Genomic DNA, 27928 nt, shown 5'->3' with positions numbered 1-27928 from the left:
GAGGACTTACAGGGTAAGGGTGTGGAATGTCTGGGACCATGTTGGTGACATGGTGGGCTACTGCCTCTTTTATTCTACCCAGATCCTCACCGAGGCCTCTTTTGGGTCCTCTGAGTGTGGCAGGGCAGGAGGAATGCTTGGTATGACACAGGGCCAGTTGCAGAGGTGGCAAGTGTGGGGTCGCATGAGGGGACAGAGCTTTGCCCCTCTCAGGCTGGCAAAAATCCTCCTCCAAGCCAGTCTGCTCCTTCAGTGATGGCTAAGCTGCTGGCCAGGGGCAGACAGCTGGACAGCAGACAGGGGCAGAAAGAGCAAAGGGTGGTGGGTGAGAATCCTATCCCATCACCAGCCCCAGCGCAGGGAAGCCTTCTTCCTGCCCCGCCCTTATCTTGAGATGGTGAAGCCCACGCTGTTAGTGACTGCAGGAATTGCCACCCTTCTCTCTGCCCTCCCTCCCTTCCCCTCCAGGTTTGGTTTCCATAACAACCCCAGAAGGTGGGAGGCTATGCTAACTAGCAGGTAATGCCCTTCTGTGAGTGGGGCCACAGGAACAGCTCTGGCTGGAGGGCTGCAAGCTGAGCCTGGCAGGCTTCCCAGCACCCTGCCCCAGACCCTCCCACAGCCTCTAAATCAGTGGGGTGGAGGATCACCCCAGCAGAAACATCAGACTCGGGGTGCCTCTCCCATCCATCCCATGGTTAGGAGTTGGGAGACTTGGTTTTAGTCTCAGCATTCCTTCTGATTCAGTCTATAACTTTGGGCAAGTGCTAGGTTCTCTGTGAGCCTCACTTTCTCCATCTGTGTAACGGAGGTCAGATGGAGGATTTCACTGAATGGAATGTTTTGTTTCCCTTCACTCAAGTCTCCTTAGATCATCCTAGAGTCCCTTGTTACTGAACCATTGCATCTCTAAGAGAATGCATTTCAAAGCCAGAATTCCAGTCAATCAAAGCTGCCAGGCCAGGCCAGCCAAGGGCCCACAGCTGATGTGCTAATAGGTCACACAGCCCTACGGGAAGTGGATTTGCCATTTCTGTGAGATGCTTGGAAACGTGGAGAGTGTCTGAGCTTCTGAGGCCAGGTTCTGCCTTGTCAGCCCTGGCCCTGGCACACAGCGAAGGCAAGCAGGTTTTGGTGAGGAAGGCACACCTGCTTTGTGACTCCCAGTGAAAGAAGTGGTTTGGGAATGAAACCAGGATTCTCCCAGGAGACAGGGCAGGAGGCCTTGTTAAGGGGCTGAGGTCGCTCAGAGCATCTCCCAGAGACACAGCCTGAGCCAAAGCTTGGCCCAGGGCAATGACTTTTCCTGGGATCTGGGGCTGCCTCTGTGGTGATACTGTCTTGCCCAGGCTCCAGGTTGGGGAGCTAGGAAAGGCTCAGGTAGACGGCGTATCCTCTCCTGCCCGAAGCCACCTTCCTTCCTGTGACACCCAGCCTCAGGACACCGTGGATTACTGCTTCCCACCCACAGGGCACCCCAGGGCCCAGCCTGGCAACCCTACTCCATTCCCAAGTCAGTGCAACCTCCTCGGCTCTGACATGAAAAGTTCTCCCTCTCTCTGAAACCTCAGAAGTGCCTCCCCACTCTGTTCTCAGCTTATGATCAAGCTTCTTATTTCACTGAGAAAATAGAAGCAATCAGAAGAGAAATTCCTTTCCTTTCATCATCAACTCTATCAATCTACCTCCATCTCCACCTGAAATTCTGCCTTCCCCACTCTTCAGGTCGATGCTCCCCCTTGGCACTGGATTCCCACCCTCTTGGGCCAGCTCAAGGGCTTTGCTCCTGCAATCCCCTTGCTCATCTACATCATCTAGCATTCTCTCTCTACTGGATCATTTCCACCAGCCTGCAAAGATACCCCCCTTCTTTAAAAGCCCTCCCTTGATTGACCCACATTCCACGCTGACCACCACGCCATTTTCAGTCCCATTTTATAGCAAGCCCCACAAAATAGATGTCTCTACTTGCCACATCTCCTCTCCTCCCACTCTCTCTTGAACCCTCCTTAACCAGGTGCATGTCCTTTTCCTCCACTGAAACCTCTCTTGTCAAGGGCACCAGTGACCTTCCCTCTGTCAAATCCAATAGTCCATTGTTAGTCATCACCTTCCCCAACCTCCCGGTGGCGGGTTTCCAGTGGAATCACATTCCTTCCCGGACACTACTCTCTCCTGATTTGCCTCTGCCCTCCAGCCTTCTCTCTTGGCCTCCAGATGAGATGTTGGGGCGTCCCACAGTACATTCAGGCTATAGGCTACACTCATGCCTAGGTGATCTCATCTGGTCTCCTGGCTTTAAATACCATCTGTATCCCCATGGCTTCTAAACTTATACTTCCACCTTGGACCTCTTTCTTGAACCCTAGACTGGAATATCCAGTTGCCTACTCAATATCTCACCCTGGGTGCTTTCAAATGTTATACATCCCAAACTGGACTTTTGATTTTCTTCCTACTTCAGCCAGTGTCGCTCTCTCCAATTTTCCATTTCAACCAATGGGAACACCATCCACCCAGCAGCTGCTCAAACCAAAAACCACCTTGGGGGCCTCCCGTCAGCCCTACCTGCAAAGTATATCCAGAATCTGACCAGGTGCTCCCATTCTCCACTTGGTCCTTGGTTCCAGTCACTATCTTCTCTCTCCTGGCTGCCAAGATATAGCCTCCTAACTACTCCGTCTGTCTCTACCTTCTCCAGTCTGTGGTCCACACCATAGCCAGGGGAGTCTCTACGGAATGTAAAGCAGGTCACAGCTCTGCCTGTTCTTACACCCCGGTGACTCCCATCACACCTGGCTTTTACCACGATCTGTCCTCCATCCCACTACTCTGCAACTCATCTCCCACCACTCTTTCCTTGCTCGCTCAACTCTACCCAGGCCTAAATCCATACTGGGTTTGGGGCAAGTAAGTGGTATTGTCTCTCGGAGCCTGTTTTCCCACTTGTAAAATGGAGGGCTAGAGTTGGCTTACAAATAGTGTACCTAGAAACAGAGATTCTGATGCATTTTCCCACTACCAGGTTCTCCGTCTAGTTTGAAAGCGCCCCATTCACCAGGGTATAGTTTCCCTCTTTGTCCTCTCTCCCCTGACAGCATGGCTGAGCTCAGGGCCGCTCATGTCTGGGGTTAAAGCCTGTCTTCAATAGGTAGATTCAGGGATTCCAAGCATCCTAGAAAGTGAGAGCTGAATTGAGCTTCTGTTACCACAGCACCCAACACTATTCTTTCACATGTCGGGAAACTGAGGGTTTGCAAGGGCAGGGGGTATGAGCCTCACCAGCTCTGCCCCTTGCTGAGGTGCAGTGCTCGGCCCTGCACACACTAGGTCCTCTTCTTCAGAAAGGCCTTTTTCTTTTTTCTTTTTTTTTGAGGCAGTCTTGCTCTGTTGCCCAGGCTGGAATGCAGTGATGTGATCATAGCTCACTGCAGCCTTGACTTCAGGGGTTCAAGTGATCCTCCCAAGTAGCTGAGACTGCAGGTGTGTGCCACCACGCCCAGCTAATTCTTGTGTTTTTCATAAATGGGGTCTCGCTATGTTGCCCAGGCTAGTCTTGAACTCTTGAGCTCAAGCAATCTGCTCACCTCGGCCTCCCAAAGTGTTGGAATTACAGGCGTGAGCCACCGCACTCAGCCTTCAAAACGCCTTTGATGGTTGAACCTCTGATCATGACTTCTGCAGATGTCCCATCAGAACCCAGCATCTGTCCCCTGATACTTCCAGGGTGGGGTGCAGCCTCAACACTGACCCCTCAGCAAGGGTTTCTCCTATAGGCAAAGAGGCGGGGCCTCAGCCTGGGCTGCAGCAGGCCTGGGGTCATGTTCACTTTCTGGCAGGCTCCCTGTGTGTCCTTGGCATCAGGGTTCTCACCCATAAAATGGGCTAAGCCATCCCCATATAGCCTACTTCTCTGGCTGGTGTGAGGATCCACTGTATTGTGTCAGTGGCTGGGTGCTTTAAATGTGCCAAACATTGAGTCTCTGGATGGAGCAAGCTGATGTGCTGGTGCGCCTGGTGTGAGTTCCTGGGGATGCTTAGTCACCTCTCCAGGCTCCTTCTCTTGGCTGCAATTTCATCCTTAATCATGTTGGAATCCAGGTCACCATTTGCAGTGGGCCAGGGGTTGAAATATTGGTTTCTCTTGGTGGAAAGGGCAGAGGATACTAAACCAGAACCTTAATGACGTTCCTGGAGCCCAGGGCTGCCGTGGAGCCCCAGGTGAGCCAGTAGGCCTGACCACCAAGGCCTGCCTGAGCTGTCTCTCCCCACCAGGGTGAGCTCAGGGCCTCCACCCTACCTTCCTCCAGCCTGTGTGCAGACCTGCATGTGGACTGCAGGGAGGAAGCCAGAAAGAGAGGGGTGGTCTGGGGCCTGGGGTGGTGCACACCCCGCCCCAGTTGGCCTGGAAGGCATAGCACAGCATAGCAAACGAGATACTTACGCCATGATTATCACACTGAAGTCCAGCCAGTTCCATGGGTCCCGAAGGAATGTGAACGCATGCAGGCAGAAGCCTCGAGCCAGAATCTTGACCAGAGACTCAAACGTGTAAATGGCGGTGAAGGTGTACCTGGGCAGGAGAGGCCAGTGGGGTTTCTCAGGGAGGCCTGAGCAGGCCAGGTTCTCCAGGTTCCCTACATAGTGTGAGCCCCACACAGCTCCCTTCAACAGGGGCCATCAAATGGGGCTCTCTGCAATGCCCCCATGGCAGAGCTGGAGTTGGGGAGGGAACTTTGCTCTAAACATCTGGCTAACGAATCCATCAGCCAATCTGTTTATTCCATATTACCGTGTAACTGCCACGTGTCCATCTGAACTCTGTGTATTCTCTCTCAGTTGTCTTGGTGGAAGACCTCCTCCCAATCTCCTCACCCCAGCCCTGGGGGGCTGTGTGTGCAACAGGCATACAGTGGCCACAGGGTCTGTGCTAGAGGACAGTATACATGGACCCTCACCCCTGTTTGTGGGTCCTCAGCAGCTAGCAATGGGCCCAGCCAATCCTCAACTGCTTACAGGGTAAGTGGGTCCAGCTGTCCACCTTGGGCTTGAAGGGGTGTTGATGTTATAATGCATGGGGCTGATGGGAGTCGGGGTGCTGTTCTCTCTGCCTAGGGGAGCCTGAGGAATCCAAAATGCCTGGATGCTGGGACTGGGGCCCCCAGGGCTGGAGCGGGAGAGGACCGCATCCCAGGATTCAGAGCAGCTGCACATACCAGCTGAGAGCACTGCTAGCTTCTGTGTGAACATGGAGAACTAGGCAGACCACTTTGGGAAGAGAGGCTGCCCCAACATTCTGCTGGTCTCCTGAGAGCTGCAGCCAAATGCAGTAAGGGCCTATCAAGTCTGCTTAGAACCTCCAGGTAAGGTACTTTTGTTTGGGAAGAAAAGACCAGAAGCAGTTTCTGGAACCGTGCAAATGGTTATAGGATGCAGGACTTGGGAAAAAAAGGCAGCAGAGTGTGTTACTGAAGTGAGGATAGCCCTGGGGCACCTCCTAGCTGCCCACCTCCTAGCTGCATGACATCAGGCCAGCTATTTCTCTAATTCTTAGTCTCATCTGTGGAATGGGGAAGGTGGCTGCACCCATGCTACTGGGTGGCCATGCGGGTTAAAAGAGATGATGCTTATTGTTCTTATGACAGTGCCTGGTGTGTACAAAATGCTCAATAAATTATTATTATTTCAGAGCTTTCTCCAATGTCATCATTCCTGTTTAGGCGGGACAGGGAGAAACGTCTTACTTTGCCAATCTGGAGAGCTTCCTCCCCAGAAGGCACAACTCAAATTAATGCCAGAAGTTGGCAGGACTGGGAAAGGCAAAAGAGGGTAGAAGCTGAGCCAAGGGCCGCCCCACCACCGTGGGTAAGTTCCTGGGCTTGGACACAGCCCCCTTCTGGGGCGGCTTCAGGAGCTATGGCATGGAATGGAAAGGAAGGGAGGGGGCCACGTGGAGAAAAGGCCCTGAAGATACTCACTCGACATACTTGGTCCAGGGTGGAGGGTCGTGCTGGGCCATGAACACGCAGTTGGTGAGGATGGTACACATGATGAGCATGCTGAAGAGCGTGCGTGGGGTCAAGGAAAGCTGAGCAGCGCGGGCTGGCCACGCCACCACCGCTGGGGCGTCCTGCCCCTAGGGGTCATCACTGCCAGGCCAGTGCTACCAGAAAATAAGCAGGGTCTCCAAGGAGACATATTGGGGCTCTGACCAGTCCATGCCAACCCCCCTCCACCCAGGCTGGTCTCTGTCCCTTCCCCGGCACTTGCAGCTGGCCCCCTGCCCTGCTCCATGACACTTAATAGGCACCAGAGACCTGAAACCACACTGCTGGTAGGGTCTCGTGTGGAGGGAAGGCAGGAGAGGTGGGCCCCAGACCTCAAAGGCTTTTAACCGCAGTCAGGCGAGGGGCCCTGTCCTCAGTCACATGGGAGAGAAATGGGCATTTATAAATTGCTCCTCAGGGGAGGGCAAGGCCAGAGTGGCAGGGCTCTGAGTTCCCTCCCCGACTTTTAGGGGAGCAGCCCAGGCCAGGCTTTGTCTAGAAGTTCTCTGCAGAATGCTCTGCTGCCAAACAACTGCACACCTGGCCAGGGCCTGCTACCCCTGGGGAGGCAGGGGACCACTCCTCCGGCTGCTTCCTGCCTGTGCACCTAGTCTTCAAGCTAGCCCTCTGCTCCACCTGAGTATCTCCGTCTCACCCTGCAGGAGCCCCTCAGCAGGACCCCACCCAACTCCCCAGCAGCCTGTCCTGCCTTTCTGGTAACACGGTGCTGCCTCTGTGCCCTGTGGGCTTCAGGCACCCCTCTTTTAGCCCTGGCGGCTCACTGAATGGCAATGTCCATCTGTCTCCCATCACAAGGCAGCGCTTCAAATGCCAGAGCTGTGCTTCAGGTCTACTTATGGGCTCTTGGCCTTGAACTGAACTGCCCAGGACTTCCCTGAGCCTGACTCTGGCTACAATTCCTAGCTGCTGCTTCAGGCTAGACAAAGCTCCGACCACCCTCCTCCACCTCTGCAAGGCCTGCAGACGAACAAAGGGGCAGACTCTGGGCCTCCTGTAGGCTGGGGCACCCCTGGGGGCCTGGCCTAGAGCAGGGACACTGTGCTTCTCTCACAAATCCCTACCCAGCCCCAGAGGAGAGGCTGGGCCTTCCACTCCCTATGGCTGCCCCCAAGCGCTCAACACCATGCCCGGCCTCAGCCCCGTATGCACAGCTGCCAAACTGGTGATTCCCACAGGCCGCCCAGGAGCTGCGGTAATTGAGCTCCAGGGGCTGCCTCTTTCCTCCCTAGCATAGCTCCATCTTGTCCGACCGGGAGGCCAGTGCAGTCAGAGCACAGACCAGGCCTGGCTGCGGTGCCGACTGCCCCAGCTGGGGACAGTGGGGATGCCTCTCAGGAATCTAACCAGGTAGATGCCCTCCGTGCCACCAGTCCTCTTCTAGGGAGTCAGGCAATCAGGAAATCAGCATCTTCTCAAACCAGCCTCCAGTTTATAATTATCTAGTTTCTCATCTGGGACGAGAGGGAATTAGGCTTTGGGAATCTCCCTTAGTCAAACAAGGACTGAGCCAACAGGACCGCTCGGCTCTGATGCCATGGCTCCAGGAAGCCTTGATTTCTCCCTGACCAGAAGGCATCACTTCAGGCCCTGGGGTCCCTCCGTCAGTTTGGTATCTGCCCAGCCCTCTGCCTGTGTGAGGGTCTCCAGGGCCAGGCTTATATCCCTCTCCAGCTTTCAAGGCAGGATCAGATAATCATCTCAATATCAGTACCCCTTCTCCCTTACACACACACATACACACACACACACACACACACACACACTGCCCACACGCGGGGTATGTGCCAAGGCTTTCCTCACTAGGCAGATGGTTAACAAGCCCCCCAACCAGTCTTTATTCATCCCCAGGGATCTACTGCTAAGCATCTACTGAGGAGCCCAGGTGACTCCTAAAATATGCAAGCAAGGATGCTAAGAGTGAATATTTATTGAGCCCTTCCTAGGTACCAGAATTTGCTCTCCGTGTCCATCAGCGAATTCAGTTTTCCCAACAACCATATGTGATGCGGGCTTTATTTCCATTTTAGGTGATAAGAAGACTGAGGCACAAAGAGGTTAAGTTGAAGGTCACTGCGGTAGGCAGAATAATCCCCCCAGCACCCTGAAGGTGGCCATGGAGGAATCCCCGGAAACTGTAAATATGCTAATTTGTATGACAAAATGAGACCGTGCAGATGTGATTAAATTAAGGATCTCCCCTGGCCTCTGCGAGACAGGGTCTAGCTCTGTCACTGAGGCTGGAGTGCAATGGTGTTACCATAGCTTACCGCAGTCTTGAACTCTTTGGCTCAAGAGATCCTCCCACCTCAGCCTCCTGAGTAACTAGGACTACAGATGCACACTACCATAGCCAGCTAATTTTTAATTTTTTTTTGTAGACACAACGTCTTACCATGTTGCTTAGGCTGGTCTTGAACTCCTGGGCTCAAGCAATCCTCCCACCTCGGCCACCCAAAGTGCTGAGATTACAAATATCAGCCGCTGCTCCCGGCCCTAAATTAAGGATCTTGAGGTGGGGAGATCATTCTAGATTATCCAGGTAGACTCAGTGTAATCACAGGGGTCCTTTTAAGCAAAAGAGGGAGAGGCAGAGTGTTGTGACATGAAATTCAACTGGCCATTCCTGGCTTGATGATGAAAGGGGACCACAGACTAAGAATCCAGTGCAGCCTGCAGAAGCTGGAAACGCCTCGGAAACACATTCTCCCCTACAGCCTCCAAAAGGAGTGCAGCCCTGCTGATACCGAGTTTAGTCCAGCAAGAACCATTTTGGACCTCTGACCTCCAAAGCTGTAAGGTGATAATCTGCGTTGCTTTAAGCCACTGCATTGGTGGTAATTTGTTACAGCATTCCTGGGAAAGTACTCCCGGTACCAAGCTGATCAATGGCTGAGCCAGCCTGCACCCTGGTTCTCCTGATCTGGGCCCCACTCTGAGGCCCCATGCTGCACCACCTCTGCAAGATGACATTCAAGGCCACCCGATCCACTCTCCTGCCTCCAGACTGGAGGGTCTGCATGAGTCATGCTGCTTCTGGCTCTCACATGCCAAGCAGGTAAGCTATTCCACGCCTTGCCTCTGCCACCCATGGGGCGGTGTGAAAACCAAACGAGGTAAAGAGCACCGTCGAATGTGGGGAGACTACCGTACAGGAGGGAGGAAATTATTTGTCATTTGTAAGAGGAAATCCCACTTGAGCATGTGTGTCTGGCCCTGAGTGGGAGCTAGGGGGGCAATGGAGCCATGTCCCCAAAACGCTCTGACATGGGATGTTATGAAAAAACCAAACGTGCCTCTGGCTGGGCTGGGCAGGAAGGCTTCCTGGAAGAGGCATTTAGATAAGCACCAAGGCTGGCCAGGGTTGCTCCAGCAACCAGTCAGCCCAGCTGGTCATGGTGAAGCAGCGTGGGCTGAAGGCTGGGTGGTGGACTCCTCTCGGTGGAGCCAAGTCCCTTCCAGCTCTAGGGGGACCACTCACAGCTCTCCTTAGAGTGGGGAACAGGCCCCACTGCAGGGAGCAGTAGTGTGAACAGGCTGCCTTGTACCACAGGACTTGGCTGGACCCAGACAGACATGAGTGAGACTTGAACACCCAGACTCAGGGAAGAGCCAGGGCACACAGCCCTCTGAATCCCACCAGTCAGGGCCTGGGTCCCATGGTGGGCAATGACAGGAGCTATTTATCTGGGTTTTATCTTTTCCAGACACAGCAATGGCTTAGGGTGACATGTAGCAAGCTCTTGTCTCTCTGCCACTTCACTGCTCAAAATCCTTGCCTGGTTCCCATGGCCTTGAGGACAGTGCTTGCACAATTGTCAATCCTTCTTCTGCATGTATGAGATCTCTTCCTTCCTAGACTGAGCCCCCAGTCCATATGACTCTGCCTAAAGCATACCCAGGTCCCCCATGGCACCCAGCACGTAGCCAACACCAAAGAAATGAGTCAACTGAACTCCTGGCCAGGGCACACCTGTTTGCACTGCCTCATAATTTCAGGCTGATGATTGAGCTGGTCCCTTGTGTGGGCTGAGGCAAAGGCCAGCTCTCCAGGTCTATGCTCAGCTGAACACCTTCAATCTTGTCATGTCATTGTCCCTAAACACCCACTCCTAGCCTCGTGATTAAAATGCCAGCAAGGAGTGCCTGAGTTGTGGGGAATGCCTGACACTTGGGCTGCCTAAGTCTTCAGATCCCAGGGAGTTTAAAAAAAAAAACAAAACTCCCAAAGAAAAGGTAATTAACTGTGGAGGGGTATTTCCATGTGTTTGTGCTATTAAATCAACATGCACACACACATACACCACAGGCATGTGGTTTGATTGCCCATTTGAATCTGGTAGAGGAACGTGGGAGGATTTTATGCACAGATCGTGTACAACCACGAAGGCAAAATGATTCTCGGTGTGTGTGTGAGGCCTCTCTGAATGTGACTGCGATAGGATATGGAGTTCAGTTGCTTTCTTTTATTTAATCCCGGCAGGAACACATTCTGCAGGATTATAACAAAAAATACATATAAAAAAATCATTCCACATGCCCATATTTACTTTTTGGTAACTTCCCAGAGATATACTGCAAGCATGGAGCCAAGAACAAGGCCAAGTGGAATCACCGCGCACTTGCTACGGTCTGTGAGCTCCTGGATTGTCACGAGTGAGCAGATTTTCTAACCAGGCTGCATTCCTGCCCACTTTTAAGTTTGTCTTTGCCCCACTTACCATTCCCAAAGGGTGTAGCACAGAATTTTGCACATGTGGAACTTAGATGTTTCAATGAGTATAAAAATTTAAGCAGAGCAAAAGTTCACCCTTCAAAACATGAGATCTGATGTTCTTTAGCAATGCATAGTGACTGATAATGGGCACAGGATTTCTTTTGGGGTGATGCAAATGTTCTGGAAATAGATAGTGGTGATGGTTGCATAACCTTATGAATATACTAAAAACCACTGAACTGTGCACTTAAAAATGGTAAATTTTGGCTGGGTGCGGTGGCTCCTGCCTGTAATCCCAGCACTTTGGGAGGCCGAGGCGGGTAGATCATGAGGTCAGGAGTTCATGACCAGCATGGCGAAGATGGTGAAACCCCATCTTTACTAAAAATACAAAAATTAGCCGGGCATGGTGGCAGGCGCCTGTAATCCCAGCTACTCGGGAGGCTGAGGCAGGGAATCGCTTGAACCCAGGAGGCAGAGGTTGCAGCGAGCCGAGATCGCGCCACTGCACTCCAGCCTGGGCGGCAGAGAGAGACTCTGTCTCAAAAAAAAAAAAAAAAAAAAGAAAAAAAGATAAATTTTATGGTATATGAAGTAGTATACCTCAAGTTAAAAAAACTTCATGGAGCACTTATAGATTTCTAGGCCTCACACTGGTGATTCTGGTCTGGAAAGAGCTAAGAATTTGCATTTTTACAAACTTCCTAGGTGAGACTGAGGTGGCCCTCAGACTAGCATTTGGAAGCAACTGCCCTAGGGTGGCATGCACATGGGACCTTGCTAAAACACAGGTTCTGGGGTAAGGCCCAAGATTCGGCCACTCCTACAACATCCTGGTGAAGCTGATGCTACTGGTCCACACACCACACTCAATGTCAAGGCTCAACAGTGAGTGTTGCAGAGGGGCTGCTCCCAAACCCCACAAATCTACGTCTCTTCTTCCCCCCCAGTGCCCACTGAGCCCACTAAGTGGCGCTGTTGAGGTCCAGCAATGTGCTCCCACCCCCAGGCAGCAGCAGTGTCAAGGCAGCCACTGGGAACCCAGTACAGGTCCTCACTAATGCTCGACACTTCCCTGAGGCAGCTGTCCTGGGGGATGGAGGCTGGCTCGAGCCCTCAGGGCCAGTTTTTCCAGGTGGAAGCAGCACCTCACAGCCTCAGAGCCATTGCTCAATGGACACTCTGGCCAGGCTGGGCACTCGAGGGCCCCCCACTGCCTCCCTTGCCCACCTGCCTCCCTTGCCCACCTGCCTCCCTTGCCCACCTGCCTCCCTTACCTTTCATTTGCCCCACGACCCAGCTCAGCACCTTGCAGGAGCTCTGAAGCTTCTGCTACATCCCCGAGGGCTTCTGTGGCTGCCAAACAGTGCTGGGTTGGTTAGATACCTGGAGGAGAAGCCCCAGGTGAGAGCTGGAGGACGCTGTTAGAGAGGCCACACCCCCGGAGTGAGGCCGGAGACAGGCTCAGAGCAAAAGCTGGCTTTTCCTCCTCCTGCTGCTCTGTTCTTCTTACCAGGCTGTGACCACACTCTGGCAGAAAGGATAACTATTTGCGAAGCTGCCTTATCACTTTTAGGGGACTATAAAATTCCCAAGGGGCCCAGATGGGGTCTTATTCGGCTGGATACCCCAGCATGCCTAGCAAAGACCCTGACACCTACAGGGAACTCAGGATGGCTCAAGATGAAATCTAGACCCACACTTGCCCCACAAAATAAGATGCAGCTGTGAATAGCAGTCTGCTCGCTACATGTGGTTCCTCTCCACACTGTCTGCCTCCCACCTTGCTCATGCCACATCCATGGTTTGCATGTGGGGTGTCTCATGAACCCCACCAGAAAGGCAGGGGTAGGCTGGAGGAGAGCAGACACGTGGTTGGAAGCATGCATTTTACTGCACATCTGCATGCAGACATCACTTGCTGTGCATGGCCCTCCAATTAACCCCTGGGGTCAGGATCAGGCACTGGGCACAGGTGGGAAGAAAGTGGAGCCATAGGAGGAGCATCCCCCATCCCTGCCCCGACAGGAAAAGCTCCTGGCCTGCCAGCCTCAGTCCTGGTTACTTAGTCCCTCACTCGGTATCTGTAATCCTGATGCCTCCCGCCTTGGCCAGAGGTTATTGAGTGAAGTCTTTGTCTTGGCCTCAAAAAAGTCCATTCAGAGAAGGGGCTGAAGGGGACCTTGGGGAGCTCTGTGGGGCCAGCCCACTAGACCCACAATCAGTCACACTGCTGAGCCTAGCAGCATCGCTTAGATGAACAGCAGAGCCACCTGCATGTGTGCACTCACCCTGGTTGCCACTGGCCAAAGGGAGGTCTGCCCAGGCCCTCGCAGTGAAATACTCATGCCTCTGACTCTGCAGCTGGCACCACCCTCCCGGAAGCCTCCATCTATGGGGCCCCTTCTCTGAAGTCCAGAGAACAGAGTGATTAGGTGCTGGTGCCCCATGCTGTGTGCTGCCCAAATGATGCCCCTCTCAGGCCCAAGCCCGATAAATCCCTCATTACGCTGCATCACTCCAATGGCTCTCCTCTGCAGGCTGGAGCTTTTTTCAGCTGTGGTTTATATAATTTAATGCTAACCAGAGTTCTTTGAGATACTCTGAAACTGCAAACATTTTGTCAACGCCTAATCAAAAAGCAAGTGCTGCCTCCCTCAAAAGATGCCCACATGTGAATCAACTGGAGGCCTCTTTATTGGGAAATGGCTTTTCCTCGGCTGAGTTCTGGTGACCTGCTTGAAGGTCCCTGCAAGTGGGTGGGGAGGAGGACGGACCAAGGGGGTGTGGTGGGAAGGGACATTTGGAGCCAATATCAGAGCCTGACAGATGTCATTTCTTCTGGGATCCTCAGTAGCTTAGCTTCTAGAATGTTCTCCTGAAGAATCAGAAGAGGGTTTCTCAAACTTTCATGTGCCCAAGAATCCCCTGGGGATCAAATGAAAATGCAGATGCTGACTTAGCAGGTCTGGAGGAGGGTCAGAGGTTCTTCATTTCCAACCAGCTTGCAGCTCATGACCATGCGTTTTTCTTAGGACCAGCAGGGAATCAGCACCACTCTCACTCCTAAACTAGAATGGAGGTGGGGTGGGGGCAGCACCCTGTGCACATCCCCAGTGTGGGCCCCCAGGGGGTACTCAGCAGGTATTAACTGCAAAGGATATGAGTGAACCAGAATCTTCACAGCCGCTCTCCGGATGGGATGGAAGGGACTGAGGACATACAAGGCGTTGGTGGCACTGAACCGGAAGATGGTCTTGCCTTTATTCAGTACGATGAAAGTCTGGGGACAGACAGTAGCATTAGGCCCTTGTGTAGAAAGGCTTTTGGGGGCAGCTTTTGGATCAGAGCCCTTGGACTGTGGCTGAGGGGTGGGGCGGGAAGAGGAGGAGAGGGGCTGAGGGAGGAGAGGGGGAAGGGCGGCTGCCAGCACATTTGGCAGGTCAGTGGACTCACTGCCTTGCCCATGGGTGGAGGTGAGGGAGGTCTCAGGGGAATGTCAGGTTGGTTGAGATTTAGTTTCAAAATTATAGTCACAAAAAGAAGGGAGCTTTTACAGTCCTTTTCCAGCTGTTGTCACAGCAGAGGCTCAGCAGACCTGGGAATGCCTCCTCCCTCCCCTTCTCCCTTAGCTGACCCCTCCTCACCCTGCATGGGGTCCCTGCCAGGCCCACTGGGAGGGAGGGTGCAATAAGGAAGCTGGGTCAGCAGGGAGGACTTATACGAGTGAGAAGGGAAAACGAAAATGCAGAAGCAGTATCCCGAGAGAGCTTTTCTTGGGACCCTGTCTCCTGGAGTCCAGGACAAATGTCAGCCCCATCCCACAGGACACAGCCCACAGCCTCCCTCCAGAGGATCACGAACAGTGCAGTGCAACCCCTCCCTGAACTTCTGGAAGATCCTTTCTACACAGCACAATGGGGCACAGGGGCAGACAACGAGAGCTGAATGCCGAGACACATGCACATCAGGTGCCCAAGCAGCCCTTGAGGACAGCAGTGCCTCCCCACCTGCCCCGGTGTCACAACCTGACATTCCCCTGAGACCTCCCTCACCTCCACCCATGGGCGAGGCAGTGAGTCCACTGGTCTGCTGAATGAGCTGGTGGGACAAGGTTCTACCCAATCTGCTCTGGGGAGACAAGCTGACCGGATAGATTAGGACCAAAAGTTCTGTTGTGGTGCCTCCATTGCCTTGTGGGGCTGCAGGCAGCGTGGCCAGGGATCAACAAGTGGAAACAGAAAGTGAGAGGCCGGAATCATCCCTGGAGCTGCTGTTCAAGCATTCCCAGACCCAAGGACAGAAGAGATGGTGTCCCTGACCTCTCACAGGCTCAGCTGCCACCAGCCCCCAAAAGCCCAGTCCAGTCTTGACCTCAACCTCAGTCGGGTCCACCTGCCGTGGAGCCTGCCTGTCCCAGCTAACTTCAGCCTAATCGCCACTCATCCTCTCCCCATAAGCTTGACTCACTACCAGCTGTGGCCTTAACCTCAACCCCAATTCCTACTTCCATCTCTGACCAACCATGACCTAGGCCGGCCCACCTTGACTAAGCCCACCTTCCAGCCTCATTCTGTCTCCAGCTGTGGCCCCAACCTGGCCTGGACTCCACTGGAGTCACTTGAACCAAGGGAAAGTTCAGCTGGGGGCTTGGGAGTAGGACCAAGTTCAAGGCCTCCTCCCCCACCTGTTTATGTGGACTGGGTGGGCTTTTACTTCATATGCACAACCACTCACACATCCAATGCATGCATGCACACCCAAAGACACGCCCCAGGCTCATCCCCAGGCTCTTGGTCTTAAACCACAGTCACACACCCTTGTAGTCACATTCTTGCATTGGCCACACCAGCCCTGTCTGACCCCTATGAGCTTCCTCAGCCTGGTGCTGACTGCAGTACTGTGCCTGGCCACTGTCTTCCTCATACTCAGCCTTCTGAGAAAAAGACCTCCCCCAAATTCAATCCACCTTCCTGTGGAAGTAAGGCCCAGAAGTGTGGGTAGCTTGGAGACCAAGCCTCTGCGAGAGCTCTGTGTGTAGTGGGGTGCAGGGATGAGGCACAAATGGGCCTGAGATCCGGAGGAGGGAGGCCAGGGCGGGGGACTCTGACAGGGGCAGTTACCTCATGGGTCGGAGCCATGCTAGGAGGAAGCCTGAGTCTCCTTGCCCTAGTGGACAAAAGCCACTTCCCTTCCCTATGATCAGAAGGGACAATGGCAGAACATCACGCGCCACCCTCCCCCCAAAATCCCCCAGTGATCACTGCCCTCTCCATCCCTCTCAGACTTTCCACTGGCCTTCTTGGTCCCATTGCCAGCCCTCAAAGCTCAGGGAACTGCTGCTGTGGCCGTGGCCTGAGCTAGCCAGCATAGCCATGCATAGTTCGTGGGTGTGGGGACTATATGCTGTCCCCATTAAGGAGAAAGGACCACATGCTATGCTGTGTGGCCCAAACTCAGGCAGGGCCCAAACGGAGGCCAGAACTCAGGGCTTGACTCCAATTCACACACACACCACACAACGGGGAGGAGTCCTTCAGGGGTGAAAATCTAACCACATGTAATTCCCAAAGAAGGTAGTCACAGGAGGCGTGTTTTCCCTGAGGCTACCCTCTCTTCTTCATTACACCAAACCAGCATCTCAGGCTGCATAATTCCTGTTTTTATTCCAGAATTCCAAAATTAAGGTGATTGGAATATAGATCACCGGTGACTCATTCCCCCAAAGCCTCGTGAGCCACCCTAAACAGAGCCCCATATGGAGGCCAGGCCCTCTTCCCCCTCTGCTCCATTGACAAGGGAGTTGCACAGAAGGGTAGGCAGGGCTGGAGGTGGGTGGTAGTCACCTTTTGGGTGCTATAGAAGGGGTCCAGGTCCTCCAGGGGCTCTCCGATGAGCTCTCGGGGTGGATTGCCATAGAGATCTGGCAGCTTTTTGGAGGCCTGCAGGTCCAGCTGGGGCCGGGGAGCCTCCTCCTCGGGCAGCCCCTCTCGGCTCTCCTGCAAGGTGGTTGAGCCGCGGGCTTGCTTCTCCGCCATGCGCTTCTCGATGGCTGCCAGGGACTCCCGTGTGAACCTGCGGAAGCTGCTGGTGCCCCGAGGTAATAGGAAGTTTGCCATCTTCTCATCCTGCTTCTGGGCACAGGCTTTCCTCACGTTGCCTGTGGGGAAGCTGGAAGACAGAGGCAATGGGCCTGATGCTATGCCCAGGGACAGAGGGCAGGGTGGGCAGACCTCCTGGGGGTGCCTGTGCTGGTGGAGGGAGGGACACCATTTGCAGAGAGGCTCCAGACCCCAGGATGCCAACAACTCCACAGGCACACCTGGGCAACACTGGCCTGGGTAAACCCAAAGCCCCCCAGGCTACGGGACACGCATGTAGACAGGCAGCAGGGTCACTTCCCCTTTCCCCTCCTAACAAGCATGTCTGAATTCAAGCAGGCAAGAGTGACTGTGTCATCCAAGCACCTTCTTTTTGCCCCATTCCACACAACAGGAAACACTTGCATCTTTTGGTTTCTTAACTGTCATCACTTGAGACATTTCTCAGCTTGGAGTTGTCATCCAGATGTCAGCACCCTAGCGTACACAGCTGTGGTGGAGCCCCTGCAGAGAGGCTCCCAAGGAAATCCCCAGGGTGCAGAAACCTTCTGAAACAATGTGGCTCAAAAAATGGGCAATGCCTCCCTTGCCCATCTGAGCTATTTCCCTTCCTTGGAAAGGTTAAAATTAGCCTGGCACTTTAGGTAACCCGAAGATAACTCTGCCTTCCATCTCCCCCATCCCCTTTAAAAATACATACATGCTTACAGATTTTGTAATAACCAAATAAAATTCTAGCAATAAATTGAATCATACTGCAAAAAGAAAAATGGGAAGAGCTGATGGAGTATCTCTGGCTCCTCATACTGCTCCTTGCTCCCCTCCTCCCAAATGTGAACAAATGAATGCTGATCCCAAGTGACAGCAGAACCGGAAAATGGCCACCACTCATCAGCGAGGACATCCAGCCAGCACAGGCATGTGACGCCAAACCGGGAGAATGTGGCCCCTGGTGGCCTCAAACAGTCCAGAACCTGATGTGAACACACTCTGCCTATGACACCGAGGCAGAAGAATGCGTCCCAACTGCCCCACCAAAACAGGATGTGGTCGGAGCAGCTCCTGACTGTGACACCAAGCCGGGAGGCTGCATCGCTAATGACCACATCAAACCAGGGAATGGTGGGCACCCGTTCAAGAGGGCACGGTGGACACCTGTTGGATATCTCTGCCAGAACAGAATCCTTTTCCCTCACGAGGGTCAACTTTGCCTTGATCTTACTTCTGCAAAACATGTCACTGATGACCCCAACGAGCCGCTGCCGTACCAACCCCTGCACATGGCCGGCAAACGGCCTGGACTTTGGGGCCGCAGCCCTGAACCCTGGATTGCTGTGAAGCAGGCACCTGGCCAAAAGACAGGTAAATAGTGAGCAAACACAACACATTCAGGACTCAAAAGGGCACCTCTCGTCCCTGGGGAAGTGTGGATTGAAATTTGTGAAGGGAGGCAGGACAGAGGTCCCAGGACCCGCACGTTAAGAGCCACTCTGTGTCTTTTTCTTGTTTCATTCAAGTAAAGTTAAAGGAACATCTTTGTTAAAAATAGCAGGTGAGGGAGTAGGTTTCCACTCTACAAAAGCATTTCCCTGTCTCCCTTCCATCTTTGAGTGAACAGACAGACATCTGTAACACTCATCAATGCATGTGAGTGAGGACTTCTTTTTCTTAGCTCTTGGAAATTTGGGTAATTTTAAACTATTTTCTTTATACTTGTCTTCATTGCTTGAATTCTTTAAAATGAGCTTGCATTATTTTTACAGAAACAATAAGACTCATTTGTCTTTTTATTTTAAAAATTAAAAAAAAAAACAGTCTGGATGACAGCAGCTTCTTACGGGGCAACCCTCTCCACTGTGAGCAATCAGTTCCATAAATTGGGAAGCCACCTCTTTTGCTTGGACTTACTTCCTAAAAATAGTGTTCTCTGTCTCACTGTATCCATCTGTGTCCATATGCCTGCAAGGGTTGTGGGGACACATGCACGCCCATGGATCTGCAGAGGCTCACTGGTACACACTGGCAAGGGTTTGTGTGTGTGTGAGAGAGACAGAGTGTGCGTGTGCGGGTGCAAGCTTACACCTGCACATACGTCTGTTCTAGTAAAGGTGTGTTTTTAATTTGTATTAAATAAAGGATTCATACAGTTACATGCACGTAAGTGTACAGATGGAAGAATTTCCACAAACGGAACACATCTGGTAACGAGCACCCAGACAGAGAGATAAAATGCTCCCAGTCTCTCAGACTTAGGCTGCCCTCCAGTCACAAGGAGTATTTAACCCTCCTTTGCCCAGGGAACCACTCTCCTCGCTGCTAATGGCATAGATTAGTTTTGCCTGTCTATGTATGAATGGTTCAGGGGCCCTTCTTAACAGACTCCGTGAAGGGGTGGTGGAGAGATTTAGGGGAGAAATCGCATCTCCTTCTCACTAACCTCTAATTCAAATTTAGCAGTTCCTTCAATTGTGAATGTAGGCAACAAAGCAGAAATTGTGACCAAAAGAAACTGCAGATATTTCCCTGTCGTGTTACAGTTGCTGCTGGCCTCTCAAATAACATTAATACTCATCACGACTTTAAAATTATAGCACTTAGATTTGCTGCTAGATCTTAATATTTAAAACATGAATAAAGACATATACTACTCTATCAAAAATTGGTTTCTGTGTTCCGATAGCTGTATTTCAATATAGCTGGTTTCCTTTTTAATCCTATGTGTTTTATTTTGTCTCAAAATATGTGCTTCTGAGATGGGCTTCGCTCAACTGGTAGAGAAAGGTTAAAACCCTGGCTTGGTCCTTGCTCAGGTGCTGACCCTGGGGTCCCCTCCTCTGCACCTCAGCTCCTCATCTGTAAAGAAGGATGAGGTGAGCCTCCAAGTCCTTTCTGGGATTCTATAATGCTCTTACTGTGAGTGGTTTCAGCCACTCCCCTGGCCTCTGGCTCTGACTTACCTGGACTTTGTGTCATTTCTGGGTGTGGACTGGGACCCCAGTCTGCCCCAACCTTGGACCTGAGAAATTCCATTCTGAGTCTTGCAGTGGCCCTGTGGGATGGACAAAGACCAGAGAGGCAGATGTCCTATGTCCAAGTCCTCCCATACCCTCTCCAATCTGCTCCATCCAAGGCCTGGTGAAGAAGCCCTAGGTCCTAAGAAGGATCCTATCCCAGCTGGCCTCCAGTAGAGCATCCCTTCGCTCAGGGCCCTGGCCTGGGAGGGGTATAGTCTGCCCAGGGGAGCTGCTGAAACCAGATTCCAGATGAAGCTCTCTGCTGCAGCAGCCGGGCAGCCTCATGTTCCAAAGTAAACCTACCAAGAGTGTCCTTTGTCTCTGGGGCCCCCAGGCGGCTCCTGGTGGGCGGGTGGGATCCGCTTTCTACCTTGTTCTCCCACCACCTGCACCTGGCTCTGTCCCTGCCCTTCCTTTAGCAGCTCAGGGCCCACGCCCTGCTGTGGCCAAGCCTGGCTGAGTCCCGGCTGCAGGGTTTCCGGTGCTGCCAGGGTGAGGAGGGCTCGGGGTGGTCTGAGGATGCTCTGGGCTCAGGTTCAGCCACACCCCTCAGGCCTAGGATGTCAGGTCTGCAGATTTCAGAACCCATCCCCTGGCTGTGGAAGGTTGTAGGGGAAAATAGGTAAGCAGGGGCCCCTGGTCTTGGTCTCACATAGCCCCAGAGTTTGGGGAGGCTGGACCTGGCTTGATTGTAAGACCACAGTTGCTCATCCCCTAGCTGCCAGCACCTCATGATTCTCCACCCCCCCAGGACAGCTGCTCCATCTGCATCAGCTTGGCCATCTGCACCAGCCCTACCGCAGCTTATCAGGCTGGGACCACTCCATCCGGCTATGCACTCTTCTGGGGCCAGGCTTCCCTGTCCTTTGGGCTTCACTCTAGAGCCCCACCCCCAACTCCATCCTGCCCCAGGTTCATCAGCTTCTGGAACTGGATGCATCCCTCCCTGCATCCGGAAGGCTCCTGAGAGCTCATGATGGGAGCAGACTGTGAATCTTCCTTTCCAGACTGGCTCCTCCTGACACCCTTTCTTCTGGCACTGGCCACAAGTTCCCAACCCTCACCCAACATCACTGCCCTGGGACAGGCCTCCTTGCCCCTGCTTGGACCATGGCAGTGCCTCCCTCTTTCCTTCTATCCCACACATGCAGCCCCCTGCTCCTAGATTTAGACATTCTCCAACATTCTGTGTTCCCTGAGTGATGCCAGAGTCACCTCCTGCTCTCCTCCCCACTCTACCTCCTTCAGGACACCTCTTCTGACTGCCCACCCACCCACAATGACTCCTTCCTCTGTGCCCCGTCACCCAGCTCTGGCCCCTTCCTGGCCTCTGCTGGTTACTGACAGGCCCCGTAGTATGTGTATTCACATCAAGGTAGAGATGTTGCACAAGGAGAATACTAACTGTTGACACCAGAAACTAGATCTCCCTGCACTGTTTTCTCAACTGGCTTTCCTGAAGGAGGGTTTTCTGAATGCAAAGGCACACAGCTGGTGCTCAATCAGCAATGGTGACACTGCTATGACAGGACACAATAGCCAGGCAGGTAGAGTGCAGCTGTAGGCACTGTCTGAGGTGGGAGACGGATGTGGGGGGAACTACTCCGTCCCGGTTTACATGGGACTTTCCTCATTTTGGCAGTAAAATTTTTGCACCTTGGGATACCCCCTAGTCCTGGACAAATCAGGTCACCCTGGGGAGCCTCCCCTCTCCTTGTAGCCCCTCCCTACTCACTCCCCTCCCTGATCGCAAAGGAAGGCACACTTCAACCTCCTGAGTCACGTCTGGCATTTTGGTCTCCTTGGAATCAGAGCCTCTGGAACACCGCATGCAAAGAATATGCTTTGCCATGTAAATTTATGCAAAGCATTGTGTGGAAGTGGTTCCCAGGCTTCCTAGAAAATCTCTGTGGGCTTCCTCCACTCTGTGCTCCTCTCTCCTTCCCTGCAGTTGGGGTGACCTCGGGCTGGAGCACCCAGCACCTAGGGTTTGCAGTCTCACCAACCTCAGAACACAGTGCAGCTTTGCCCGGCCACAGGGCACTCCCCTTCTGCCTGCCCCTCAGTGCTAAAGAAGAGGCTCAGGAAAAGGGTGTGGGTGCCCTCAAAACAGGAGCTCACTCCCCACAGGTGGAGGTCAGGACTCCCTGATCACACTCTGATCATACTCCACAGATGAGCACAGGGCCCCTGCTCTCTACCCTGGCTGACGGGACTCCCTCCAAAGACGAGTCTGGGTGCTCCTGGCCTGGCAACACCACGGACAGGAGAATGGGACTAGATGTAGCTTGACAAGCTGTAACTTCACCCCAGTCATCCACAGGCCCCCAAATGTGGAGATAACACCTAGGAACCTCGCTCACTCCAGGCTTCCTTGCCTGGAGTCACCCATCAGAACTTCTAGCCCTGCTTGTAAGGCAACTGCATTGTTTCCTTGAGAACATGTCAACCCATCAACACCTCACAGACTCATTTTATTAATTGAATGATTCAGTGAACATTTAATCAGCACCCATTTTGTATATGGTCCTAAAAATGACTACACAGAATAGTTTTCTTCCCAAAGTGATGGATCCCAAATCAACAACAGATAATGAGGGGATGAGGAAGAGTCATCAGTAAAGAGAGTGTGGTGGCTGGCAAGGAAATTCACCCAGACTTGCTGACATTGGCAATGAGGAAATGCCCTGAGCCAGAGAACCAGGCCTTGCATCCACCTCTGCCTCCCGCTCTGGCCTCCCACCTCGCGCTCTTGAAGATTTCCTGTTCCTAGGGATAAGGAATTGGTTAGGGCTGTGCTTGGAAGCCAGCTCACCTGAGTGAATCTGGGCCCTGGCCATGCATTTGTCTTGTGTCTTTGGGCAAATTAATTGATTGATGTTTCTCTACCTCAGTTTTCCCATTCGTAAAATGGGGTTAATAATAATATCTATTTCATAGGGCTGCTGTGAAACATAAATGTATTGATATTTGTACATGCTTGGCACACAGAAAGTGCCAAATGAATTTAGTTGCTCTTGTGGTTATTGTTATTATTATTCTTATGAGAGATCAAGCTCAGAAGGCCTCCTTGTTGCCCACACCAGCCCTCTTTGCCTGGGCTGGCTCTTTCCCTCCTCTCTGTATTCCTGGCACACTTGAATTCCCATCCTTACTTCAGCACAGGATGGACTAGTTTACTTGCACGCCTGCCTCTCCCCTGGATTTTTGTCCTGGTCTCCCAAAGCAGGGACTGGTGAATGAAGGAATGAAAGAATGAGGGAGTGTGAGATTAACCTTCCTATTGCCTGGATACACACTCACACTGTGACTTAGTCCCTTTTCTAGACATCAGTTTTTCCAACCCCAGGCACTGGACCACGGGCCACCCCAGCAGCATCACATGCTCATTCTGTGCCCTGCGCTGCACTTAGTGCTGTTCGTGGATCACCTTACTTCATCCTTGCAACAATCCTAGGAAGACGGGGCTTATTAGCCTCGCTTTACAGATGGGAAATCTGACTCTAGGAGAGACGAAGTGAGCCCCAGTCTGTCTGAAGCCAGGCCTGTGAGCCTACCCATTGCACCACATTGCCTCCTGCCTCTACGTGCAGAGAGTGGGATAAAGGCTTATGGCTTGCCTATGGCCCATCTGTCTGGACTGTGTCTGTGACCCCCACTTCAAGGCCAAGAGTCAGCCCTGTCAGCCTCATCTGAGCCTGGTTCTCCCTCTATGCAGCCCAGATGCTCCCAGGGAGACCTAGCCTATTTCTGCCCATGCCGGAAGAGTCAGCAGTTTTCCTGGCAGAACCGATTCCCCAGCAGTTTTTCTCTCCAGCTCAAGCACTGTCCAACAACAGAGTGGTCACTCATTCACCCCATGTGGCAACCAAGTGCTTGGAATGTGGCTACTGTGGACTGAGTTGTGCTATTGTAAAGTCACATTCATTTTGCAGGCTTAGTACAATAAGGAAGGTTGACTATTTCGTTAATAACTTTTAATACTGATTACAAGTTAAATATAATATTTGATAGTATTATGCTGGATTAAATAAAATGTGTTCAAGTTAATTTCACTTTTTTTAGTTTAAAAAATATGGCTGCTAGAAAATTTAAAATTGCATATGTGACTTGCGTTTGTGACTCATATTATATTTCTCTTGGATGGCACTGACATCAAGTTCCAGCCACCAGGCCCTAAGCCCTTAAAAAATTCTACCTGAGGCCGGGCGCAGTGGCTCATGCCTGTAATCCCAGCACTTTGGGAGGCCGGGGCAGGTGGATCACCTGAAGTCAGGAGTTCGAGACCAGCCTGGCCAACATGGTGAAACCCCATCTCTACTAAAAATACAAAAAATTAGCTGGGCGTGGTGGCGGGCACCTGTAATCCCAGCTACCAGGAGGCTGAGGCAGGAGAATTGCTTGAACTCGGGAGGCGGAGGTTGCAGTGAGTGGAGATTGCACCACTGCACTGCACTCCAGCTTGGGTGACAGAGCGACACTCTGTCTCGGGCGGGGGCAGGGGGCGGGGAAGACTTCTACCTGCTTTAGGGGTGGGGCTGGGGGCTGGGGCCGCAGGGAAGGATTGAAAGAGCATTGTCCCCCACAGACCAGAAAGTGGCCATCCTGGTTTCTGGCAGTGGCTGTGGGTGGTTGTGGAGGCTTAAGCCACAGGTTGGGATGGTGGGGGATGTAAGTGGGAGGGATCGACAGTAAGTTTCAGACCATCCCTCCTGCCCAGGCAATTGTCTGCACAGTCTCGGCTCTCCCGGGCTAACAGCTTGGACAAAGGCTCAGTGGGGGTGCCAGCTGGTGCTGGTGGCCTGTGCTTTCAGGTCCTTGCTCCCAGATCAAAGGCATATTGGTCCGTCCCTGCACGGGGCCTCAGCTAACCAGCTCCCCACAGGCTCCGCTCCTTTGAGGCTGCATAGGCATTAACCCTGTCCAGTCTGGAGCCCAGTTCTGGGGGAGACGGGAGAGTCTGAGGAGCCTGTCCTTCTCTACTCTTAATCTCCACCTCCAGCGATCTTGCTAAGTCCTGCAGAATCATCCCCATCCCTCTCGGAGGTGGAGGAGAACACACCCACCCTGAAGCTGGGGAATGCCCTCATTTACATGCATTTGCATCTCATTTATTCCAACACCCAGGCTGAAGCCGAGGCTAATTCAGCTGATAGGAAAACCCCACCCGCTTTAGCTCTGCTGCTCTGCTGAAGTGATTCCCCAGGCAGGGATGAAATGAAATGGGGGTCCTTGAGACTGGGTCCCCCTCCAGAGGTGGGAGCTGAGGAAGAGTGGGCTCTTTGGCCTGAGCCCTGAATTTCGCCCACCTCCCAAGGACAAACTGGCCTGGGGGTAGCCACTCTCTTCCCTGAAAGGCGGGTGGCCCTGCTTTTTTCTTCATAGCCCTTGCCCACAGTAAGGATGGGGGCTGGGGGCTTGGCAGCAGCTTATTCAACCCATCGACTGTTCATCAGTGTCTGGGTGCCAGGCCAGGGGAACTGCAAAAGGCTCAGGTCGTTCAGGTACCCCCTCCACAGGGTACAGGGCACCCCCCTCCCCCAGGCCCAAGTCTTCTTTGTCAGCCCCTTTACACATGCCCAGGTCCATCCACAGGGGATCTAGAATATGCTGAGTGGCACTTTGCTGTCAGCCAAGGCAGCACTGCCCCTGGCCATGGGTCTCCAGGGCGGGGACCTGGATGGTCTAATACCCTGAAACCACAGAGACCCAGAGTTGGAGAGCCAGCTCGGTCACCCAGGGGCATTCCACCCCAGGCCCCAGACCATCTCTGTGTAAACCCACATGGTACACATAATCAGGCCAGAAAGGTGCCCACATGTGGCCCAGGAAACACCCTCATGGCACACAGGTGCCCGAGACAGCAATCAGCGTTCTAAGTCTCTTTCTAGCTCAATTCCTTCCAACTCATTTTTCTCAATACTTGAGCTGAGAAAAAGCTTCACAGAGGAACTGTGCACTGATGCCATGGCAACTGAGGCATTTATGGGGCACCTACTGTGTGCACCAAGAGAGATGGAAACCTGGGAGGCCCACCTCTAGGGTCTCTTGGTGTCCAGAGGGAAATAAGCCGATCAACCAGCCTAAAGTTATGCCACAAAAGTGTCCATGATGTATTATAGCCAAATGTGCAACCTTTTTTTCTTAATATTCTTTCATACTGAGGTATTCTTTAAACACAAGAAAATGCTTTAGGTATACAGTTGGATGAGTTTTGATAAATGCATACACCTGTGTAAATGCCACTCCAATAAGACAGTAAACATCCCCTCACCCCAGAAAGTCCCACTATTCCTTTCAGTCAACTGCTCTGATTTCCATCACCTAGGTTGGTTTCGCCTGTTCTAGAACTTCATGCATATGGAATTCTACCTTATGGGCTCTTTTGTGTCAGGCTGTTTTTGCTCAACACGATGTTTGAGATTTTTACCTTTTATTTGTTGGCGAGTGTGATCTAAGCTCCCTGTGTAATGCACTGTGAATACAAGTCACCCATCTGGGGACACGTCCTTAATTTGATCATAAAAGGCGAGGACTGGAAGGGACCTGAAGTCCAGCTATCTCTGGGGACCATAGGCCCCAAGGGATCCTTAGGGAGTTTTTTTCTCTCCTTCCCTCAGACTTCCTGAAACAGAAGCTCAGCAATTAGACATCTAATAGGCACCTCGGCTCAGCAAACAAGTGGGGGCTTTCCTTGGGTTTCCAGTTTTGTTGGCAACTAGCTGTCGCTTTATTTAACTGGCAGTCTGTGCTGCATCTGACCCAGCACAGTGGTGAGGCTGTCGCTGCAAATGGCCGACTGAGCTCCCGTGTCTTCTTCCGACCACGTCTATGAGCAGAACATGAGGAACAGAGGCTGGGGTGGGTGGCCTCTGGCCCTTAGCCTCCTTGTACCCCACATCAGCTGGTGTCCCTTGAGTGGAGCCCTGGGCTCAGTACAGAATGCATGCGGGGCTGGGGTTCTTCCTAGGAGCATGCCCAGAGGCAGCAGAGCTGCATAGCCACGGGCGGGCACCTTGGCTCTGAGGGGCTTGTCTGGGCCACTTTCCTACACTTGGCGCAGGTCAGTGAGACTGGGGCTTTGATGGCCAGGCAGGGTGCACTGATTGGGCTGGGCTGGTCCCACCCATGGTCTGATTTTTTTCCCCCATCTTAGACCATTTGGGGTACCTCCCAGCCTAGCCTGAGTGTAGGGGGATGGCTAAGGTAGCTTGAGTACCCTGAGAACCGATGTGGTGCCTGAAGCCAGATTACCTCTCTCTGCTCTGCCATCTCTTTGAAAGCGGCCTCTTGCCTTGCACAGGCCTTCGAGGAATCAATACCCACCAGAACGGCATTTACCATTCTCCTGGTGCCAGGAGAAGCCTCTCTCCTGTTCAAAATCCATTCCCAGAAACCACGGGGGCTCCCTGGGCAAGGGCGAGGGTGAAGTCCTGTCTAAGCTCTGCCCACTTCCCCGTGTGACCTGGAGCCTATGGGGCAGCCAGCACCAGCCTCGGCCACCCAGGGCTGTTAGGGGGCCAGGGAAAGCCCTTGGTGATGACGACAGGGGTTTCTGAGTGGACAAGGGACCCTCCTGGCTGCACACAGATGCTGTGAGAGCAGCGCCATCCCTCCACTCTGCTAATACCTCTGTGGGGACATGACTTTCCACTGCCTCCCTAGGAGATTTAAACAGAAGAAGAAACTGAAGAAGAGAGAAAGAACTGAAGCCTCAGCGCATAGACATTCTCTCCCAACAACAGGCCCAGCCACATGATCTGAGCACTCACCTCTCCAAATTCTGTGCATCCTCTGTGGAGGGGCACCAGTCCCACCTCTTCCAGGCAGTCTCCCCTGGCTGCTCTGGGCCACACTGACCTCCCACCAGGGAAGCTCAGCCCCTAAGTTCAACCTTGCATTCTTCCTGTCCTGGGCGGATCTCTCCCTGGCCCTCTGAGGCGAACCTAGGAGGTCCTAAGAATTTTCACTGTCCTTTCCTGCCCCTCCAGAATAGTAAACAAGAGTGAGGAATGGACAAGAGAGGTTGAG

The 27928-nt window shown here is 52.8% G+C and overlaps 1 protein-coding gene across 10 annotated transcripts in view; it reads right to left on the bottom strand.

The window, feature by feature from the left end:
• SCN5A (sodium voltage-gated channel alpha subunit 5) overlaps positions 1–27928 on the bottom strand; it is a 101704-nt gene that overhangs the window by 68421 nt on the left and 5355 nt on the right. For 7 of the 10 annotated variants that reach the window (XM_055282544.2, XM_055282569.2, XM_055282586.2 and 4 more), the window contains exons 2-5: positions 16629–16953; positions 13947–14065; positions 5979–6068; positions 4445–4573 (exon numbers count right to left, since the gene is read on the bottom strand). In XM_055282544.2, the coding sequence (XP_055138519.2) occupies positions 4445–4573; positions 5979–6068; positions 13947–14065; positions 16629–16901 (611 nt within the window). In that variant the 5' untranslated portion in view covers positions 16902–16953. Of the gene's footprint in view, positions 1–4444; positions 4574–5978; positions 6069–13946; positions 14066–16628; positions 16954–27928 lie in introns of those variants that run through there. The other 3 variants (XM_055282551.2, XM_055282525.2, XM_055282593.2) reach the window with 1 other exon arrangement.

This window comes from Symphalangus syndactylus, chromosome 1, assembly GCF_028878055.3.
Source record: "Symphalangus syndactylus isolate Jambi chromosome 1, NHGRI_mSymSyn1-v2.1_pri, whole genome shotgun sequence".
In the NCBI taxonomy this organism is placed as follows: domain Eukaryota; kingdom Metazoa; phylum Chordata; class Mammalia; order Primates; family Hylobatidae; genus Symphalangus; species Symphalangus syndactylus.
Note: the sequence above shows the minus strand (reverse complement) of the source record. Positions and strands in the feature narration are given on the sequence as shown.